Source organism: Perognathus longimembris, chromosome 3 (genome assembly GCF_023159225.1).
Source record: "Perognathus longimembris pacificus isolate PPM17 chromosome 3, ASM2315922v1, whole genome shotgun sequence".
NCBI classification, from domain to species: domain Eukaryota; kingdom Metazoa; phylum Chordata; class Mammalia; order Rodentia; family Heteromyidae; genus Perognathus; species Perognathus longimembris.
The window spans coordinates 74,273,707-74,292,653 of NC_063163.1; the positions used below are offsets into that span (position 1 = coordinate 74,273,707).

General features: G+C 52.8%; 2 protein-coding genes across 2 annotated transcripts; both read right to left on the reverse strand.

Annotated features, from left to right (window-relative positions):
- Positions 1-2,275: 2,275 nt before the first annotated feature.
- Positions 2,276-7,232, reverse strand: Best2 (bestrophin 2). The gene is made up of 9 exons (XM_048342429.1): positions 7,075-7,232; positions 6,724-6,818; positions 5,224-5,457; positions 4,907-5,061; positions 4,551-4,628; positions 3,768-3,920; positions 3,588-3,668; positions 3,329-3,483; positions 2,276-2,687 (listed from the first exon to the last, which is right to left on the reverse strand). The coding sequence occupies exons 1-9, from the start codon at positions 7,224-7,226 to the stop codon at positions 2,276-2,278; spliced, it is 1,515 nt and encodes a 504-aa protein (XP_048198386.1). The 5' UTR covers positions 7,227-7,232.
- Positions 7,233-11,730: 4,498 nt separating this feature from the next.
- Get3 (guided entry of tail-anchored proteins factor 3, ATPase) lies at positions 11,731-18,639 on the reverse strand. Its single transcript, XM_048342430.1, has 7 exons — positions 17,751-18,639; positions 16,624-16,771; positions 13,633-13,781; positions 13,398-13,548; positions 12,788-12,895; positions 12,484-12,681; positions 11,731-12,068 (listed from the first exon to the last, which is right to left on the reverse strand). The coding sequence occupies exons 1-7, from the start codon at positions 17,909-17,911 to the stop codon at positions 11,937-11,939; spliced, it is 1,047 nt and encodes a 348-aa protein (XP_048198387.1). The 5' UTR covers positions 17,912-18,639; the 3' UTR covers positions 11,731-11,936.
- Between the last annotated feature and the right edge of the window lie 308 nt (positions 18,640-18,947).

The window sequence follows — 18,947 nt, forward strand, 5'->3', positions numbered from 1 at the left end:
GAGCACAGAGAGGCTCAGGGACAGAGCCTAGGCCCCTGAGTTCAAGCCTCAGGATGGGAAAAAAAAATGTTTACAGTGTCAGGGCTGGGAATATGGCCTAGTGGCAAGAGTGCTTGCCTCGTATACATGAGGCCCTGGGTTCGATTCCTCAGCACCACATATACAGAAAATGGCCAGAAGTGGCGCTGTGGCTCAAGTGGTAGAGTGCTAGCCTTGAGCAAAAAAGAAGCCAGGGACAGTGCTCAGGCCCTGAGTTCACAGCCTAGGACTGGCCAAAAAAAAAAATAAAAAATAAATAAATAAAAATAAAATGTTTACAGTGTCATAAAAAATCCTGAAAGAAGCCAGGCACCAGTGGCTCATGTCTGTAATCCTAGCTACTCAGGAGGCTGAGATCTGAGGATTACAGTTTGAAGCCAGCCTGGGCAGGAAAGTCTGTGAGACTCTTACCTCTAATGAACCACCAGAAAACCAAAAGTGGCGCTGTGGCTCAAGTTGTAGAGTGCCAGCCTTGAAGAGCTCAGGGACAATATCCAGGCCCAGAGTTCAAGCCCCATGACAAAAAAAAAAAAAAAAAAAAATCCTGAAAGAGTTGGGTGCTGGGAGCTCATGACTGGTATTCTAGCTATTCAGAAAGATGAGATTTGGAGAATTAGAGGCCAGCATGGGCAGAAAAAAACATGAGACTATGCCAACAAAATACAAGACTAGAGGTATGGCTCAAATATGGTAGAGTGCCTGCTTTGCAAGAGGGAGGCCCTGAGTTCAATCCCTGGTATTGAAGGGGGGAATGAAGAGTTAGGGTGAACCCCATTTTCAGGCAGCCCCCGTTTTGTTGTCTGTTTAAACTATGAGCAAACCCAGGGCAAGCTTATTAGGGCTCAGCGCGTCAAGAACTCTAACCGTCCCAGAATGCCTCGAGCCCTCAGCCAATCAGATTTGTACTCGTATCCTAATCTTGCTTGAACACCTGATTGCTGTAACTTTGGTTTTTGCCTTTATAAGCTCTGAAATCTCAGCTCGCAGCTGGCTCCTAACCTCTGCTGTGTCGGTGGGTAGGACAAGGCCCGGGCCGCAGCCCCGCTTGAGTCTTGCCTTGCTATTGCATTTCGGAATCTCTGAGTCTCGGTGGTCTTCTTGGTGGTGGTTTCGCGACTTGGCATAACAGTATCTCCATAATGTCTAGGAACAGAAGGCACACTAACAATTTGAGTAAAAAACAATCCTCTAACAGTTTATTGAGCACCTACTATAGGTCAGATGCTTTGAAGCCATCATTACATTTAGTTTCTCCTTGAAACAGGCATTCATTTCTCTGTTGGCTGGAGGAGCACAGGTAGGCCACAGTGCTGTACAGGTAACTGGCAACCAGCTTTGCAAAGAATCTGGAAGAATCCCTGGGCTTTAGCACAGTGCTGGGTCCACTCAGGGATGAAGGCTGGCCAAATACAAGTGGGGCCAGGCACTGGTGGCTCAAGCTGGTAAACTTTAGCTACTCAGGAGGCTGAGACCTGAGGATCACAGTTCAAAGCCAACCTGGTCAGGAAAGTTCTGAGACTCATCTCCAATTAACCATTAAAAAAAAATGTCAGGGGCTGGGAATATGGCCTGGTGGCAAGAGTGTTTGCCTCATATACATGAAGCCCTGGGTTTGATTCCCCAGCACCACATATATAGAAAATGGCCAGAAGTGACGCTGTGGCTCAAGTGGTAGAGTGCTAGCCTTGAGCAAAAAGAAGCCAGGGACAGTGGTCAGGCCCTGAGTCCCAAGCCCCACGACTGGCAAAACAAAAACAAAAAAAAAAACAAAACACTAAAAAAAAAAATGTCAGAAGTGAAAGTGTGGTTCAGATAGTAGAACTCTAGCTGAGAGAGAGACAGAGAGACAGAGAGAGAGGGAGAGAGAGAGCAAGCTATGGGACAGTAGCCACGACCTGAGTTCAAATTCCAGGACCAACACAAAAGGAGTGGGTGGGAATGTGGCCTAGTGATAGAGTGCTTGCCTACCATGCACAAAATGCTGGGTTCGAGTCCTCAGCACCACATAAGAATTTTTTAAAAAGCCAGAAATGTTGCTGTGGCTCAAGTGGCAGTGTGCTAGCCTTGAGCAGAAAGAAGCCAGGGACAGTGAGTGCTCAGGCGCTGAGTCCAAGGCCCAGGACTGGCAAAAAAAAAAAAAAAAAAAAGGAATGGGTGGGTCGGCTTCATGGAGGCACATCAGGTTTAGCAGACGCAGATGTCTGCTTGCATGGGGGGTGGGAGTTTGGTCAGGGTCTCAGGCCAAGCTCTCCTCCTCTTCTCCAATAGGGCTGGGCAGCCAGGGCGGCGCAGGTGCCCGGGGCCCAGGGATGGATACGGTAGTAAAAGCATCAGCAGCCGACCCAAGAGTTGGGGCAGGCGGTTCAGGACATGCGGGAAGCTCGGATTCCTGATCCAGCAGCGGGTCCCCGCAGCCACAATCCTGGGCAGCGCCGTCGAGGGCACCAGCGCATGCGCAGCTGGGGGCTGTGGAGGCCTCAGACACGCAGCTGTTCTTGCGGCGCAGCAGGGACAGGCGGCGGCCCAGCAGGCCTCCTGTAGTCCCCGCGCCCGCCGGTAGGAGGCGCTGCAGGAAGTCGCCATGAGCCTCTCCCAGAGGACCTTCAACGCCGTCCAGCCGCTGAAACTGCATGTCCTCCTTGGCCAGCCTGTGGGCAGGGGGTGTGGAGAGGGTGATTTCCCGGGATGGAACCTAGGGTCTCAGGCAGCTACCGCTGAGCTACACAGGCCTTCCTCTGCTCCTATTTCTCTTAATTGACAGCCACCATGCTTTCTCTGGTCCCACCCACTTCTCCACCTACTGATCCTCACAGATCCCTTAGGTCTGTCCCCCCTCCAGTTAGTGTGACCCCAGTCCCTATCTCACCCTGGGCCAACCTTGCCCTGGTGAGTTTTCACATTCTCAGTTGTGGTATCTCCAGCTTTAGCCCTTAAGCCCGGTTCTTTTTGTTTTGTGTGTATGTGCCAGTCCTGGGGCGTGAACTCAGGACCTGAGCACGCTGACCTTGGAACTTTTTTCTCAAGGATAGCGCTTTTCCACTTGAGCCACAGTGCCACCTTAGGCTTTTTCTGAGTAGTGCACTGGAGATAAGAGTTTCACAGAGTTTCCTCCCAGGGCTGACTTCGAACCACAATCCTCAGATCTTAGTCTCCTCGGTAGCTTGGATTTCAGACGTGAGCCACCAGCGCCCAACTAGCCTGCTACTGGTGACTCCTAATGTCTTGCATTCATTCAGATAAACGGTAGACCGCCTCGCCCCGGGGCCCGGTCCTGCCTCCCATAGCTCACGCAATGTCGAAGGTGGAGCCTTGGAAGGAAGGCTGCTGCAGCAGGAAGGCAGTGGCTGCTGTGTAGGGGGCTCGAGCCTCCGCTGCATCCCAGTAAAGGTCCTTCTCCAGCATGGCCAGGTCATCATACATCTCATCCACTGCCAGCATTGACACCTGAGGATGAAGACACATGGGGGGGGGGGGACAAGGGGGGTGGACCCCCAAAGGGAGAAGGGCAATTCAGGAAAGGGCCGGCCAGGATGGCTTTGCCAGCTTACCTGGAAGTTGCGATCAATCAGAAAGTTAGTCTCAAAGTCATCATCATCCTCTCCAAAGGGGTTGATGAGCTGCTCTGCTACCTGCGTGGGGAGGAGGAAGGGAGGGAGGGAGGAACCTAGAGAACCTTGCATGCTTCACCTCATCCCAGGTTCCCGCCAGGGGAGGGGGTCCCCACTCACCTTGAGCCAGCCAGCATAGAAGAAAAACTGCAGTAAGGTGAATATGGGAATACACAGGTCCAGAGTGTGGTCTTTGTAGCCCTGTGCTGGATCTAGGAACTGACGACCAATCAAGCAAGCCAGGAAGTAGCTGTACACAGCGATGGTTACCACCTGAGGGGGACAGGGTGGGGGGTATTATGCCAGGTTAGCGGTCATCCTCTCCGCACTTCAAAAAGTCATCAGAACAGCAGAGCTAGGATAGAGTTTTATTTATTTACTCTTGTGCCAGTATTTAGGGCTTGAATTCAGGGCCTGGGGGCTGTCCCTTAGCTTTTTTTGCTCAAGGCTGAACCTCTATCATTTGAATCATGCCTCCACTTCTGCTTTTTTTTTTAATTTTTATTTTTGTCAGTCCTGGGGCTTGATACTCAAGGTCTGAGCACTGTCCCTGGCTTCTTTTTACTCAAGGCTAGCACTCTGCCACTTGAGCCACAGCGCCACTTCTGGCTTTTTCTGTCTATGTGGTGCTGAGGAGTGGAACCTAGGGCTTCATGCATGCTAGGCAGGCACTGTACTGCTGAGCCACATTTACAGCCCACTGCTGGCTTTTTGCTGGTTAATTAAAGAGGAGTCTCACAGACTTTCCTGCATGGGCTATCTTCGATTTCAGCCTTCTGAGTAGCTGAGATTACAGGTATGAGCACTGGCATTCCGTCAAGGATAGAGTTTTAGTCGGCCCTCAGTTTCTCTTTGAGACTGTGATACCCTAGTATAAAAGGAGACATAGAAAGGAGAGGTTACCTGGGTGTAGACGAGGGGGATGCTAATCCAGTCATAGTGAAAGAGCATTCCACACTTGCCCCGAAACACATTCAGCTCCTGGGGGTGGACAGGTCATGAAGCAGGGCTGAACTATGAACTCCTGTGCAAACTAAGTGTGGGTATTTGGGATGGACATGGGTGGTCACCTCATGGGAGATGGGAGCGGGCTTTTGAGGGTTCCAGGCAGAGTATTTACTGAGGGGTATCCACGTGGAGTAAGGACGTTGGTGGACCTACAGTTAGCCCCGAACTGAGCTGGGGGGGTTGTCCTCTGTACCCTTTAGGGATACAATTTTCCTGGGCTTTCTGCATGAACCATGTCCCAGCAGACTGACCTCCAGCAGCAGTTTCAGGGCGCTGTTGTCGCGAATGCGGCCCTCCCGTCGGGCTTGAGCTGCAAGGTTGGAGAACCACACGCAGGGCACCCAGTATTTGTTATAGGAAGAGTTCAGGTTCTCGAATTTCTTGCGTTCCTCGCGGGTCATAAATCCTGGAGGGGGCTTGCTTTAGATGTAAAGGCCGAGCTCAACCCAGCCCCGCCCACGCCATCAATGACCACGCCCACCATAGCCCCGCCCCCGCACCATGGCCCAACCCGCTTTACCACTCCCAGCCATAGCCCTCTTAGCCCCGCCCCTTTCTGGGGACTCACCTGCCTCCACCACGTGGTCTATGGTGGGGAAGCGCTTGAAGACCGCGGTGCTGACCGAGCGCAAGATCAGCACTGCGGAGAGGCCGGCGTAGCGCATGAGCGTGCGCCGGTAGAGCCGACCTCGATCGTCGCGCCCGTGCACCGTGCCCGCCACCACGCACATGAGCGCATCGGGCAGCGGCATGCAAAGATACTGATTCCACCAGCGGTGCACCACCAGCGTCACGTAGAAGCCTGCAGGGGTAACCCAGGAAATGGGGAGGAGGGCGCTCAGCAGAGACCACAAGGGTCGGGAGCTGAGGAATCCTCAGGGTCGTGGAAGAGGAACGATTTCGGGACACAGAGCAGGCTGGTCACCCTGACCACCTGGTCTGAGAACTTGGTGGTCCAGCCCCGGGGTCAGTGGAGCTACTACAGAAGGCTGCAGTCACTCTGTCTGCTTGGATGGAGGATCAGGATGCCAGTGTACGATCATGGGATGAAGACCCAGGATCTGTGTTTGGGCTCCACACAGGGACTCCATCAAGTGGACTGGGGCAGGCTGGTCACCCCATCTCTGTGGTAGGAGGGAGACTGGTGTCACATGAAGTCTGGGGTGAGGGGGATTGGAGTCAGGACTTGTGAAAGAAATGCCTTTCCAGCTCAAGTGGAAAAGTGCTAGCCTTGAGTAAAAAGCTCAGGGACAGCACCCAGGCCCCGAGTTCAAGCCCCAGGGCCAACAGGCACACACACACACACACACACACACACACACACACACTACTACTACTACTACTACTACTACAAAACAACCCCACAAAAACAAGTAATGGAGGTATAGTACCAGCTGTGAGCTGAGAGAGAGAGAGAGAGAGAGAGAGAGAGAGAGAGAGAGAGAGAGAGAGAGAGAGAGAGAGAGAAAAGAGCAAAGGAAGGGGCTGGAAATATGGCTTATTGGTAGAGTGCCTGCCTAGCATGCATGAAGCCCTGAGTTTGATTCCTCAGCACCACATAAACAGAAAAAGCCAGAAGTGGCGCTATGGCTCAAGAGGTAGAGTGTTAGCCTTGAGCAAAAAGAAGCCAGGGACAGTGCTCAGACTATGAGTCCCAAGCCCCAGGACTGGCTAGATAAATACATAAATACATAAATAAATAAAAGAGCAAAGAAAACCTGAAGTGCCTTTTCAGGGCTGACTAAAGAGAATTGATTCTTACTGGAGTCTTTCTGGGACTCTGGCATGTGTGGTTCTTGGACTCAAGAGGTGATGTATTTTGGGGGGGGGGGAGGGAACTAGTAATCTCATGCACACATAAATGAGAGTAAATAGGGTGACCAGGGATAAGGGGGGGAGACAAAGCTCCTCAGGGGGATGGGGTGTGGATCTTAGCGGTGCAGATAGCTGTGAGGGTTGGATTTGAGGGGTACATGTGTCAGAGGAGGCATGAAATTGATTGGGTTGCTCAGGGACTTGGGAAATGGGGTAGGGTGGGGTGGGGTATCCCAAGGGGCTGAAACCGCACCGAGCACGAAGGAGACTGGAATGAGGCTGGCGTACTGGTCACAGTAAATTACAAGTTTCTCAAAGTAGCGCTTCTGTTCTTCAGCCAGCACGAAGCTGCGGGGGTTGAGGGGGGGAGGTGCGGGGAAAGGGGATGGGTTGGTGCAGAATTAGGGGCGAGTCCCCTTCCCTGCCCCCCCACCGTGTGGCTAGCCACTCCCTCCTCTCCGGTCCCCCAGGCCCCTGGCTCAGAGCCCCCCACCTGGCGCCCGGTCCCCGCTGAGCCACCGGCGCGCCCACCCTGCCGTACCTGGCCCCCCTGTCCTTCCCCCCCCCCAGTCGCACTCGCCGCCCCCCGCCCCGGGGTCCTCACCGGTAAGCGGCGCTCAAGGCCATGTAGAGGCCCAGGAAGCACAGCAGCTCCCGCCAGAGGAGCTTGTAGATGCTCCCACGCCACAGCAGCAGCAGCTGGGAGAAGCCGCCGAAACGCGCGTTGGCCACCCGGGCGGTGTAGGTGACGGTCATCGCGGCGCCAGGCTGGTGGTGGCGGGGGACACCCGAGGGCGGGGGTGGGCCTGTGGGCTGAGAGAGGACCTGGGGCGGGGAGGAGGCCGGGCTGGGGATCAGGTCCTGGGGAGGGGGCAGGTGTCCGCAGGACAGAGCGCCGGGTCGTCCCCACCCCACCCTGGCTGGCCCCACCCAGCCCTTCCCCTCCACTCGCACTCGCTCTGGCTCAGTTTTCCTTCTCTTTCCACCCCAGCTTTGGATCCCCTCTAGTCGCAGCCTATGTCCTCAGCACCCCTCTTCCCAGAGGGGTCTCCTTCTGTGGATTCCCCTTGTATATTTTTCTCAGTCCTCCAATTCTGACACCTTCAGGTCTCAGTCCCCTGACCACCCCCTTTACCCTCTACCCGGTCCTATTCCCCCTCACGTAGACCCCGTTCTGTCTCTCCACTCCGTGAGTCCCTAGGACCTCAGTTTCCAGTTCTTGGAGCTTTACCCCCCCCCCCCCCTTTTAGCTTACTCTCTCTCAGCTGGTGGAAGCCCTCAGCATCTGGGTCCCCCCACCCCCACCCCGCACCTCCAGACTGTCCCTCTGGTGCTTTGGCCTGTCCACCTCCCCACTTCATCATCCTGGTCCCATGCCCCCCCTTCTCCAGGGCCCACCATGACTCCCCTTCCCACACCCTGCCAGCCCTCCAAACTCTCTACTCCCCACCGCACCCCAGGAGAAACCCTTCCTTGAACCCCATCAGTCCTAAACCTCTCCAGCCTAGGCTTCGCTCACCTGTTTTGAGAGTGACTGGTGTGGGAACACTCGGGGGCAGAGACTGAGTAGGAGGCCGGCTGGGGCTGAAGGCAGACCCTGGGCGGGAGGGGGCTGGGGAGTGGGCGTGGGCAGCCCCTCCCAGGCCCATCCCCCAGAGCAGAGTGGCAGCTTTGCCATTGTTTGGAGAAGTTCCCCGCCAGTTTGTCACCTGGGACGGGAGAAAGCCTGCCCCCGGCGTCCTCACCCCTCCTTTTCTCCCTCCCCAGTCCCTTCCCCACAGGTCCGAGGCTTCCAGAATTGAGAGCTGGGAGAGGGAGGGAAAAGGGCAGGGAGACTTTCCTTCCCAGAAACAGGGGCAGCTCAGAGAGGTGACGTGACTCTGCATTTACCTGTAATAAGTCACATGAAATATAGACCCAGCTTTGTGGCTGGGTGCCAGTGGCTCACCTCTGTAAATCTTAGCAACTCAAGAGATTGAGATCTGAGGATCCAGGTTCAAAGCCAGCCAGAGTAGGAAAATCTTATCATTTATCTCCAATTAACCACTAGAAAACCAGAAATGGTGCTGTGGCTTAAGCTTAGAGCTCAAGCCCCACAAATTACCAAAAAATAAAAATAAAAAGACTCATCTCCAATAAACTACTCAGAAAAAAAAAAAGCTTCAAGTGGAGCTGTGGCTCATGTGGCAGAGCACCAGCCTTGAGCACTAAAGCTCAGAGACAGCACTACTCAACCTCTTTCAGTGCAAGCCCTGGGTCCAGCATACAAAGGAAAACAAATATATATGGAAAAAGAGCCAGGTGCCAGTGGCTCAGGCCAGTAATCCTAGCTACTCAAGGGGCTGAGATCTGAGGATCATGGTTCGAAGCCAGCCCCTGCAGGAAAGTCAGAGCCTCTTATCTCCAATGAACCACCAGAAAACTGGAAGTGGCATTGTGACTCAAAGTGGTAGAGCATTAGCTTTGAGCAGAAACTTCAGGGACAGTGCCCAGGCCCTGAGCTCAAACCCCACAACTGACAGAGGAGGAAGAGGAGGAGGAGGAAGAAGAGGAAATTCAGCTTTGCTTCACTTGACTTATCACAATTACAGTGGCACAGTCTGCCAGAAAGATTTCCAAAGTACAAGTCACACCTAGCCCTCTTCCCTACCCCTAACAGCTAAGTTATAAGGCAGAGGGACCCCTGTACGCATGCTCAGCTCACTGGTACATACTCCATAGAGACACAGGGAGTGACCAAAGCCCACTCAACCCCCCAAATTCCTTCACATGCATTCATGCAGAGGGCAGAATCCTGGTTTCTCCAGGACAAAGATGAATTCAGGGTGTTGAGAAATGCAGGGACACCATCCTGCCTCAAGGTGGCTGCAATCTGACAACAAAAGGATCAAAGCTAGTCCGGGAAGGAAAGTCTATGAGAACCATATCTCCAGTGAACCATCAAAAAACTGTGGTTCAGGGGTAGAGCACCAGCCTTGAATGAAAAAGCTAAGGGATGATGCCCAGGCTCTGAGTTCAAGCCTGAAATACAAAGAAGAGAGAAAGGGAGAGACAGCAAAAAGGATTTGCAAGGCTGTAAATGTGGCTCAGCAGTAGAGTGCTTGCCTAGCACACACGAAGCCCTAGGTTCAGCCAGAAGTGCTGCTGTGGCTCAAGTACTAGCCTTGTGGAATCCCATCTCTAGCATTGAAAAAAAAAGTCATTCACATTATGAGGGACTTTGTTCCTTTAAAGTCTCACCAGCTGCTTAAGCTCATGAAACCCACCAGCTTTTAAGGGAAGTGAACACATTCAAGCCTGCCCCTCCCCAGTGCTTCCTCCTGCTGTGTTGTGTGCAAACACATCTAGACACGCACTGTCTCTCAGACAGTCAGCATTGCTATGAACACACAAACTTGGGGACAGAAGTCCTTGTCCTCACATTTGGCACAGATACCAGACAGATGCTTACCCTTTAGAGGCACACCTACAAAGGGGGACACAGTCTTTGTCTAGCACAAATGGCATCCCACTCTGTTTAGTAATCCCAAAAACGTTCATGTGGGAACAGGTATGAGAAGGGCAGAAGCTCAGGGGTCAGTTTGAGCTTTGGGAGGAGGGGATGCCCAAGATATCCACAAACTTTTTGCATTCACCCCTTGTATGCTAGGATTGGCAGATGGCTCCACTCAGCACCACCCGGAGGCCCAGCAGGCCAGGACGTTGTGTTCTCAGGTTGGCAGATGTTTGCCCCGCCCAGGGTAATTAAGATCCGGCTTAGACTGGCCACCCTCAGACCCGTGTCTCCGCTGTCCAGCTGCTGGACAACCTGTAAACCCTAGAAAAGAGGGTCACCTGAGGTGGGGGCACAAATGCAGGAGCTGGACATTCTCAGGTAGGCTATCCTAATGCTCTAGGACTTGTCCTGACCTTACTGGGGTTCAGCCGCATGCTCCAGCTCATTCACTTACCCCCAAATATTTCCCCCCCACTTCCCACCTCAGATGACCCTCTCAGGACAGATGGGAGGGCTTCCCTGACAACTTCAACGGGGTTCATCATCTATTTTAACATCAAATCACAACAGTCTTTGGCAGGTCTGTACCTAATGCTGTCTTAAAATTCCTTCATGCTTTATCTCAAAGGCTGTTTGTGGGTGCAGAGAGGAAAAGTATTGAGTGCTTAGTCTCATTATCTAAATAGGCAAGTAGGGAACCTGGCTCAGAACACACAGCTTGCTGGAACAACTCGCATCTCAACCGAGGAAGTGAAGTCCAGAGCCCTGGGGTCTTCATCCCTGCTGCATCCACCTCCCCATTTGTTTATGCACACCACCTTAACGTGCCCATGCACATTTGCTTGTACACACCCTTCATAGTTGCAGACTGGAGCTGAGGGGACGCGTCTAGGCTCGTGGCTGGGTTCCCCTTAAATGCACACCCTGGCACACCCAGTCCTTGGGCGTGTATACCTTGAATACCACTTCCTGAGTCATGTGTCTTCAGACATCACCAAGTCTGATGTCTGCCTCTTCACCTCAAAGAGCTCCAAGCTTGGAATTTGCAAACGCTCAAGGTCATGTCGGGCCTGGAGTCTGCCAGGCAGGGATAACCATGGCTGGTGAGCAGGGGCAGGAGGGCAGGTCAGGGGGACCCACAAGGTGCCTTCCAGCTGCATGTGCCAAGTGTCTGGTGAACCCCGTTTTCAACACTTATGTAGCAGGAGGCACATACTACAGGGGGGTGCCTCTGGAAGTGGGTCCAGCCTTTGGGGTCCCTTCCAGGTGGAAGCCTTTGGCATGGGGTTCCCCTAATCAGCTCCATCTTCCAAGGTCTTTGCTGGGAAGAGCAGGAGTTGGGGTGTGTGTGTGGGGGGGGGTGGAGATTCTTAATCCCCAATCTGGCAGGCCCAGCCTCAGCCCAGGGCGCCCACTAATTCCTAAACCAAACAGCAGGCAGCACTGGGCATGATGCCGGCTTAATCCGCTCCCCACCAGCCTGGGGCTGGCCAAAGGGCCTCCACATTCCCACACTCCAGCCCCCCTCTGTCCCATTTTTAGGCTTTGATGCCCCCAGCAGGGGCTATCCAGTCAAAACTAGAACAAAGCACCCCACTTCCCCAAGAATCCTCCTTCCAAAATTGCCAGGACAAACACACATCTCTGCCAGGTCTTGGCTGGGCTGGGAACGGACCACCTCTAGATGTGATGCCTTTGTGCAGTGCACAACCTGCGCAATCCTCCATGACAGCACCCACACCTCCTGGCAGCAACAAACACAGCTGTCTAAGATTATTTTATTGAGGAGTGAGAGACAGGGAGAGGTGGGGGCAACTGCAGGCCCCTCAGCCCCACCAGGGGGAACAGACCCCCCTCCCCGCCTCTTATTCCCCCCATGGGTCTCCCCAGTACTATGGGGGACTTTGTGCAAACTCTGCCCCGGTGGGGAGTGTGGGTGTGGAATGGCAGCAGCAGGGGTTGGTGTGGTGCTACTGGGCACTAGGGGGTTTGTAGGGCTCCAGGAGGAGGGCAGAAAAGGTGTTGACCTTGTCCGCCCCACGCACCTCGTGCGGTAGCAGTGGCAGCTTCACGATATGGAAGTCTTCATACAGGTCCTCCATCTGTGGTGGAGACAGGAGAGAAGGACACAATAGATCCACAGAGGGGGGTTGGGCTGGGAGCCTCCCAAGTTCCAGGAGAGAAGAAGGGACCTCATGGTGTCTTAAGTGAGAATGGGGCTGGTGGCTGGCTACTGGACAACCCTGGACTAGGCCTCCTGTTCCCCAGGGTCCCAGGTACCCAGGTCAGACCAGAGGATCTGAAATGGGGACAAAGGACAAGAGAGGAAAAAATAAAAGGTCTAAGCTGTCCAGCTTCATGGCTCATGCCTATAATCCCAGCTACTCAGCAGGTGGGAGGATCAAAGTTTGAGGCATGGGCAAAAAGTTCCTGAGACCCATCTCAATCAGCAAGCTCCCCCATCCCCCACCCAGGGTGAGACTACAGTGAAGGCTAGGCCAGGAAGGGTGGGTATACCTGGTCCAGATACTTGGCCTGGATCTTGTGGCGGGCCTCACACATCTTGCAGGGCTTCTCAGGGTCGGGGAAAACGAGCTGGTTCACAATGATATTGTGGGTATCAATCTTGCACTTGGCCAGCTCCTGGATCAGCCGCTCTGTCTCGTACAGAGACAGGAACTCTGCGATGCACACACAGATGAAGGTTGTCTGTTCCTGCAGGGGCACAGAGGACAGTGAGGGAGGGCCCAGCCTGGTCCCTGTCGTCCCAGCCTGGCACCCCTTCCTCCGGGGCTGCCCTGCCCACCGGGTCCCGACTCACAGGGTCTTTGAACTGTTCACTGACAGAGCGGATGACAGGCAGCGTCTCCTCCAGTTTGGAGGCCAGCTGGTCTGCGTTCATGTCTCCCAGGCCTAGCATGTTGCACATCTAAGGAGAAGGCAAAGTTCCCACTTACCTGGGGCCCAGGAAACTCTCCAGATTGGGGGCGGGGGTGTGTGTGTCAAGAAACACAGGTGTATGTGACCCCACCACCTCCTAGTGGTTCAATGCAGGGGCCTTGCAGTGGCTCTGGGGGCGAGCCTAATCCCAACGCTGCCACTTGGTGTCAACTGTGGCCAAGACCTTTGACCTCTTGGAGCCCAAGTTTCCTCATCTATAAGCCTGGCACACACTAACATCACATAGCAGATGCACAGAAGAGTCCCAGTAACAGGTAACACACAGGGCTACTCTGGAGCTATGCATGGGGGCTGATGAGGAAGCTGAGGCCCAGAGAGGTAAAGTGACCTGCCTGTGGTCACACAGATGGGCTGCACAAGGGAGGGCAGAGGATGAGGATTATGTGTCCCAGTGGTGTAAGGACTATGTTATTATAAATCCTTACAAGGGAGGGGGGAGGGAGAGTGGGACTGGGAGAGGGAGAGCCTGCCTGGGAGATGAAGGGGCTGATCTGTGTTTTGATCTGCATGAGTCGGCCTAGGCCCCGTTCCACGATGGTGGGGAAGTTGAGCAGCCTGAGTGTGTGGCCCGTGGGTGCCGTATCAAATACCACCACGGAGAAGTTCATGCCCTTCACCAGCCTGAGGGGAGATGAAGATGGCAGGAGGTCAGGCCTGGCCTCTCTTCCACCAGACAGCCCCTGCCCACCAATGGCTGGGCCTGACCTCATGACCTCGGCATAGCTCATGGCCTCGTCAATGCCCGGGAAGGCGCTCATGGCCTCCTGCATCATTTTCTTGCCCATGCTCAACATGTTGTCCTCTTCGAAGAACTCGTCTGGCAGCTCAGCCACGCCCAGGCTGGGGTCGATCTCCTGGGGACCCAAGGGGACCAGAGTCAGGCACAGTACCACAGGATGCCTGCGTCTGTCTGACAGCTGCCCACAGCCCTGCCCCCCATTGGGGACACAGGTTCTGGTACAGGACTTTACAAGCCAAGTCAAAATTTGCAAACTGGGACTCAGAGGCCCCAAAGAAAACTTAAATTCACCACAGGACATTAAGATGCCGTTGCCAATCTGGAAGGTGGTTCCTGATCTTTTCCACATCATTCTAAGGTGAGCTTTCCTTCAACAGTGGATTTATCAGTAATGCCCCCTCCTCACACCCCACATAATAGTGTGTGTGTGTGTGTGTGTGTGTGTGTGTGTGTGTGTGTGTGTGTGTGTGTGTATGTAGTAGTCCTAGGGCTTGAAATTAGGCCTGGACACTGACCCTGAGTTTTAGTGCTCAAGACTAGCACTCTACCACTTTGAACCACAGCTCCATTTCTAGCTTTTTGGTGGTGAATTGGAGATAAGAGTCTCATGGTTGTTGCTGCCCTGGCTGGCTGTGAACTTTGGCTTCAGATCTCAGCCTCCTGCAGAGCTAGGATTACAGGTGTGAACCACCTGCACCCGGCTGGTTATTTTCCTTTTTTGCCTACTGAGGATGGTAACTCAGGGAGTGCTTGTTGAGACTTTTTACTCAAGGCTGACATGATACCACTTGAGTCACTGCTCCACTCTGGCTTTTTGCTGATTAACTGTAGATAAGAGTCTCTTGATTTGTCTGTCTGGGCTTTCAACCTGGATCCTTAGATGCTGCCTCCCAAGTAGTTAGGATTATAGGTGTAAGCCACTAGCATCTGGTGAGCATGGTCTTCTTTTCTCGTAGTACAAGGGATTGAATTCAAGGCCTTAGGACTAGCTAGCCACATGTGCAGACTTTGTGTGTGCATTTTGGGTTTTTTTGTTTTTTTTTTGGCCAGTCCTGGGCCTTGGACTCAGGGCCTGAGCACTGTCCCTGGCTTCTTTTTGCTCAAGGCTAGCACTCTACCACTTGAGCCACAGCACCACTTCTGGCCGTTTTCTGTATATGTGGTGCTGGGGAATTGAACCCAGGGCCTCATGTATACGAGACAAGCACTCTAGCCACTAGTCCATACCCCCAGCCTGCATTTGGGATTTTGAGATATGTTCTGAATACCTTTGTTGGCAGCTAGCTCATGACTTGAGATCCTTCTACTTCTGCATCCTGAGTGAATAGCTGGGATTACAGGCATGAGCCACCACACCCAACTTCAGCCTCCATGGGTCCCACTCTCCAATGTCTCTCTTGGCTGTCTGTCACCTTTACGCAGCCCAGACCCTGTGGGTTGTTCCTCTAATTGCTCTTTTTTCTTTCTGTTGATAGCGGGATCCCCCCCTGCTCTAGTATTGTTTAACTGGGTGCTGGAACACAACTGACCTATATCATTCCTTTCTTGCTCCCCATCCCCATGCACACTTGACAAGTCAGATGATTCTGAGGCCCTCTTCTATTTTCAGAAGTGTTGATCTAGTATCTTTCCCCACCTGAAACCTGTCTATCCCACTGCTGAGGCTCTGGCTTCAGTGAGAACAAAAGCCACTGGCTGCCATCAGCCTCATCTCCATCCTGGAAATACTCCAGCTCCCCATGACTGTCTGACCCTTGACCCTGTCAGAGCCTACCTTTTGGCTCTGTGCTGTACAGAGCTCTCCCTGTCTAAGGATAGTCCTCTGCCTAAATCACTGCTGGCCCATTCCAATCAGCAATCGATTTTCTTTACCATCAACTTTCTTAAAAATATCCTCCAAAAGCCGGACCTGGTGCACACACCTGTACTGTAGTCCTAGCTACTTGGGAAGCTGAGGAAGAAGGATCACTTGAGCTCAGGAATTCCAGGCCATCCTGGACAACACAGAAAAACCTCTTGTCACTGGGCACTAGCAGCTCATCCCTGTAGTCCTATCTATTCAGAAGGCTGAAATCTGAGGATGGTGCTTTGAAACCAGCTAGGCAAGAAAGTCTACAGGACTCTTTTTTTTTGGCCAGTCCTGGGGCTTGGACTAAGGGCCTGAGCACTGTCCCTGGCTTCTTTTTGCTCAAGGCTAGCACTCTGCCACTTGAGCCACAGCGCTACTTCTGGCCATTTTTCTGTATATGTGGTGCTGGGGAATTGAACCCAGGGCCTCATGTATATGAGCCAAGCACTCTTGCCACTAGGCCATATCCCCAGCCCTACAGGACTCTTATCTCCAATTAACCACTAGAAAAGGCTGGATGTGGAGTTGTGGCTCAAACTGTAGAGTGCTAGCCCTTGAGCAAAATACCTTAGGCACAGTGTCCTAGCCCTGAGTTCAAGTCCTAAGACATCAACACACACACACACACACACACACACACACACACACACACGACCTCTTGTCAAAATTAAAAAATTGGAGCCAGATGTCAGTGGGTCAGTGGTTCGTGCCTGGAACTCTAGCTATTCAGGAGGCTGGGATCTGAAGATCTCAGTTCAAGCTAGCCTGGGCAGGACAATTCTAGAGACTCTTATCTTCAATTAAGCTAGCAAAAAGCCAGAAGTGTCTGGGTGCTGTGGCTCCCACCTACGATCCTCGTTACTCATTAACCTTAGAGTCAAGGCCAAGCTGCTCACAGTGGCCTATAAGGACTCATACCATCATCTCTTTCTATTTCTCCTAAGCTTTGCTTACTTTGCTGCAGTCACTCCTTCCCATTTCTTAAACCAGTCTGTACTCATTCCTCTGAGGGGTCAAAATGGATAGGCCAGGACTTGCTTGGCTGCTAGTGGTTGTGCACATGGAAGAACTCTGTCCCAAGTGGGGAGCTGAGTCCTGCTTTACTCACCATGGCGAAGAGGTTGTCATAGCCTTTGACCTTGGTAGGCACCTTGGAGAACTTCTGGTCAAAAGCATCTGAGATGTTGTGAGCTGGGTCTGTGGAGATGATGAGGACACTTTCCCGCCCCTTGGAGAGCTGGACTGCTAAGCTGCAGCTGTTGGAAGGAAAAGTGGAAAGTTGACAAGTGAGGCGGGGAGGGGTTGGGCACTGTTCCTTAGGACTAAAAGGGAAAAAACAAGGGAAATCCCAGTAGTAGAGAACTGGCTTAGCAGGGTCCCTGTGGAATCTAGCCTTAATCCCTTCAGGGGAACTCTCTCAGTTATCACTTGTGATCAGAGATGTGGACTAGGGTGGAAAAAAAGGTTTAGTTGTTGATGGAGCCTGGCTTGATACTGTTTTGCTAGGCACCCAGCGGCATAAAGTAGCCATTTGGCTGTCATAGCTTACCTCTGTGTTCCCTTCCTCAACCAATTCTAGGCTAAGAGGTCCTATGCTTCCTGCTAAGTTCAAGATAGGTCAGCACACCAGGCACCAGTGGCTGGTAATCACACCTGTAACCCTAGCTACTCAGGAGGCTGAGATTTAAGAATTACAGTTTAAAGCTATCCAGGGGCAGGAAGGTCTTACCTCCAATTACCCATCAGAAAGTCTGAAGTGAAGCTGTGGCTCAAGTGGCAGAGTTGCCAGCCTTGAGTGAAAAAGCTAAGGAATGGCCCCCAGGCCCTGAATTCATGCCCCAGGACCCTCACAAAAATAAAAGGTTCCAGGCTGCAAAATGTGGCTTAGTGGTACAGTGCTTGCCTAGTATGAGAATTTGATGCTCAGCCTGATCATAGAATAGAGTAAACTGACATGCTTGATGCTGCTAAAGTAAATGAAAGCCACTACGTGTACTTTACATAATAGATGAAATTAATAATCCAGCCTTTAACGGCAAGAGTGATCCGAGTCAGAGGGTGACCCAGGCCTGCCTGCCTTCAGGAAGTTATCTTTGGTGCGGCTGAAACCTGGAAGACCCCGACTCTGCCTCCTCCTTGTCCGGCTCCTGGTGGGAAAAGCCGGTCCCTCGGCCCCCTTCGTCCAGTGTGGTACATCCCACCCGCCTTTCCGGTTCCCACCGCAGCCTTTCTCACCTGCAGGTGGTCTTGCCCACGCCACCCTTGCCCCCAACGAAGATCCACTTAAGGCTACGCTGCTCGATGATGTTGCTAAGCGTGGGCTCTAGCGGCTCCACATCAGGCGCATCCTCGAACTCGTCCGCCTCAACCCCCCACCCGGCCACCCCCGTCGCCATCTTGGAGCCGGCTCACGTGATCAAGCGGAGCGCACCATGCTGAGCGTCTACGGAGGGGGGATTGTGACCACTGCGGGCCCACCGCGTTCCTTCTCGAGATCGCGGCTTAACTTTTAGGAGAAAATAGACAGTATAGCTTCACAGTTTCATGTTTCTAGCATCCACCTTGCGGGTCTCTTGACTATATTAATTCAAGATTCCCCTGCCTAATGGACGTATTGGTACGGTCCAGATCACTCCCCTCCTCTGATTGGACCTTAAGTCTAGCTGCCCTCTTTTCATTGGTGACATCTTTTCTTGCTTCCACCAATCATTCCCACGTCCTGGTAGCCGCCGTCCTCCCTCGCCTTAGCAACCAGCCAAACACCCGAGTCCAAGTTGGTTCAGGGAAGTTAGAGCCGAGATCCCATCCTGGCTCGATTTTATAGGCTTTCTTTCGTGTCGATCTCTTCTTCATAGTCTCTAAATTGAGTCTCAACGTCGCGTTTGGTCTGCTACCTCGGTTATTCAGTCGGCTATGAAACATCGGAACAGGTCCCCGGGCTGAGGGTGGATTCGTGATAGGGAAAAACGACTCCAGTTCAGGGCAGAGTCCACACACTGTAATCAGTAGGTACCGAACCCTCATGCAGGGCAGAATTTATACCTTCAATAATGTTCCTTGTAAAAAGGGCTCGAATTCCTGAAAACCTCCCTGCACTTAGTTTCCTGTTTGAGGGGAATCCAAGTTCAGTGAATTCCTTTTTGCCTTGAACCCTTGACCTAGAGAAAGACAAGCAGTGCTCCAGTCCCTCGACGAGGATTGCAATCTTAGAATACTTTTAACCTTCTAGGGGGGACTCAGCCTAGAAATATCCTTGGTTTCATTTGAGAACCCCAGGCCGTAAAATTACCGTATTATTGGAGTCTCCAGCTCCAAGGAGCCAGCCATGTTCTATTCCCAGACAAAAGAGCCTACCCCAGAAAAACTGCCATTTCTAGCCAGGAGAGGGTGTCCCTGATTAGATGTGCCTTTTAAACCTATGAAAGAACTGGA

Bases quoted from the DNA above. Each gene is read 5' to 3' on its own strand.
- Best2 (XM_048342429.1), bottom strand. From the start codon at position 7,226: ATGACCGTCACCTACACCGCCCGGGTGGCCAACGCGCGTTTCGGCGGC. The intron at 5,062-5,223 runs GTGAGTCCCCAG...AGCCCCCTCCAG, and splicing joins AGACCACGTGGTGGAGGCAG to GATTTATGACCCGCGAGGAA. The intron at 3,484-3,587 runs GTAAGCTGGCAA...CTTCATCCTCAG, and splicing joins TGATTGATCGCAACTTCCAG to GTGTCAATGCTGGCAGTGGA.
- Get3 (XM_048342430.1), bottom strand. From the start codon at position 17,911: ATGGCGACGGGGGTGGCCGGGTGGGGGGTTGAGGCGGACGAGTTCGAG. The intron at 16,772-17,750 runs GTGAGAAAGGCT...TCCTTCCAACAG, and splicing joins GTGGGCAAGACCACCTGCAG to CTGCAGCTTAGCAGTCCAGC. The intron at 12,896-13,397 runs GCAGGCTCTCCC...CCTTCTCCTTAG, and splicing joins TCAGCCCCTTCATCTCCCAG to ATGTGCAACATGCTAGGCCT.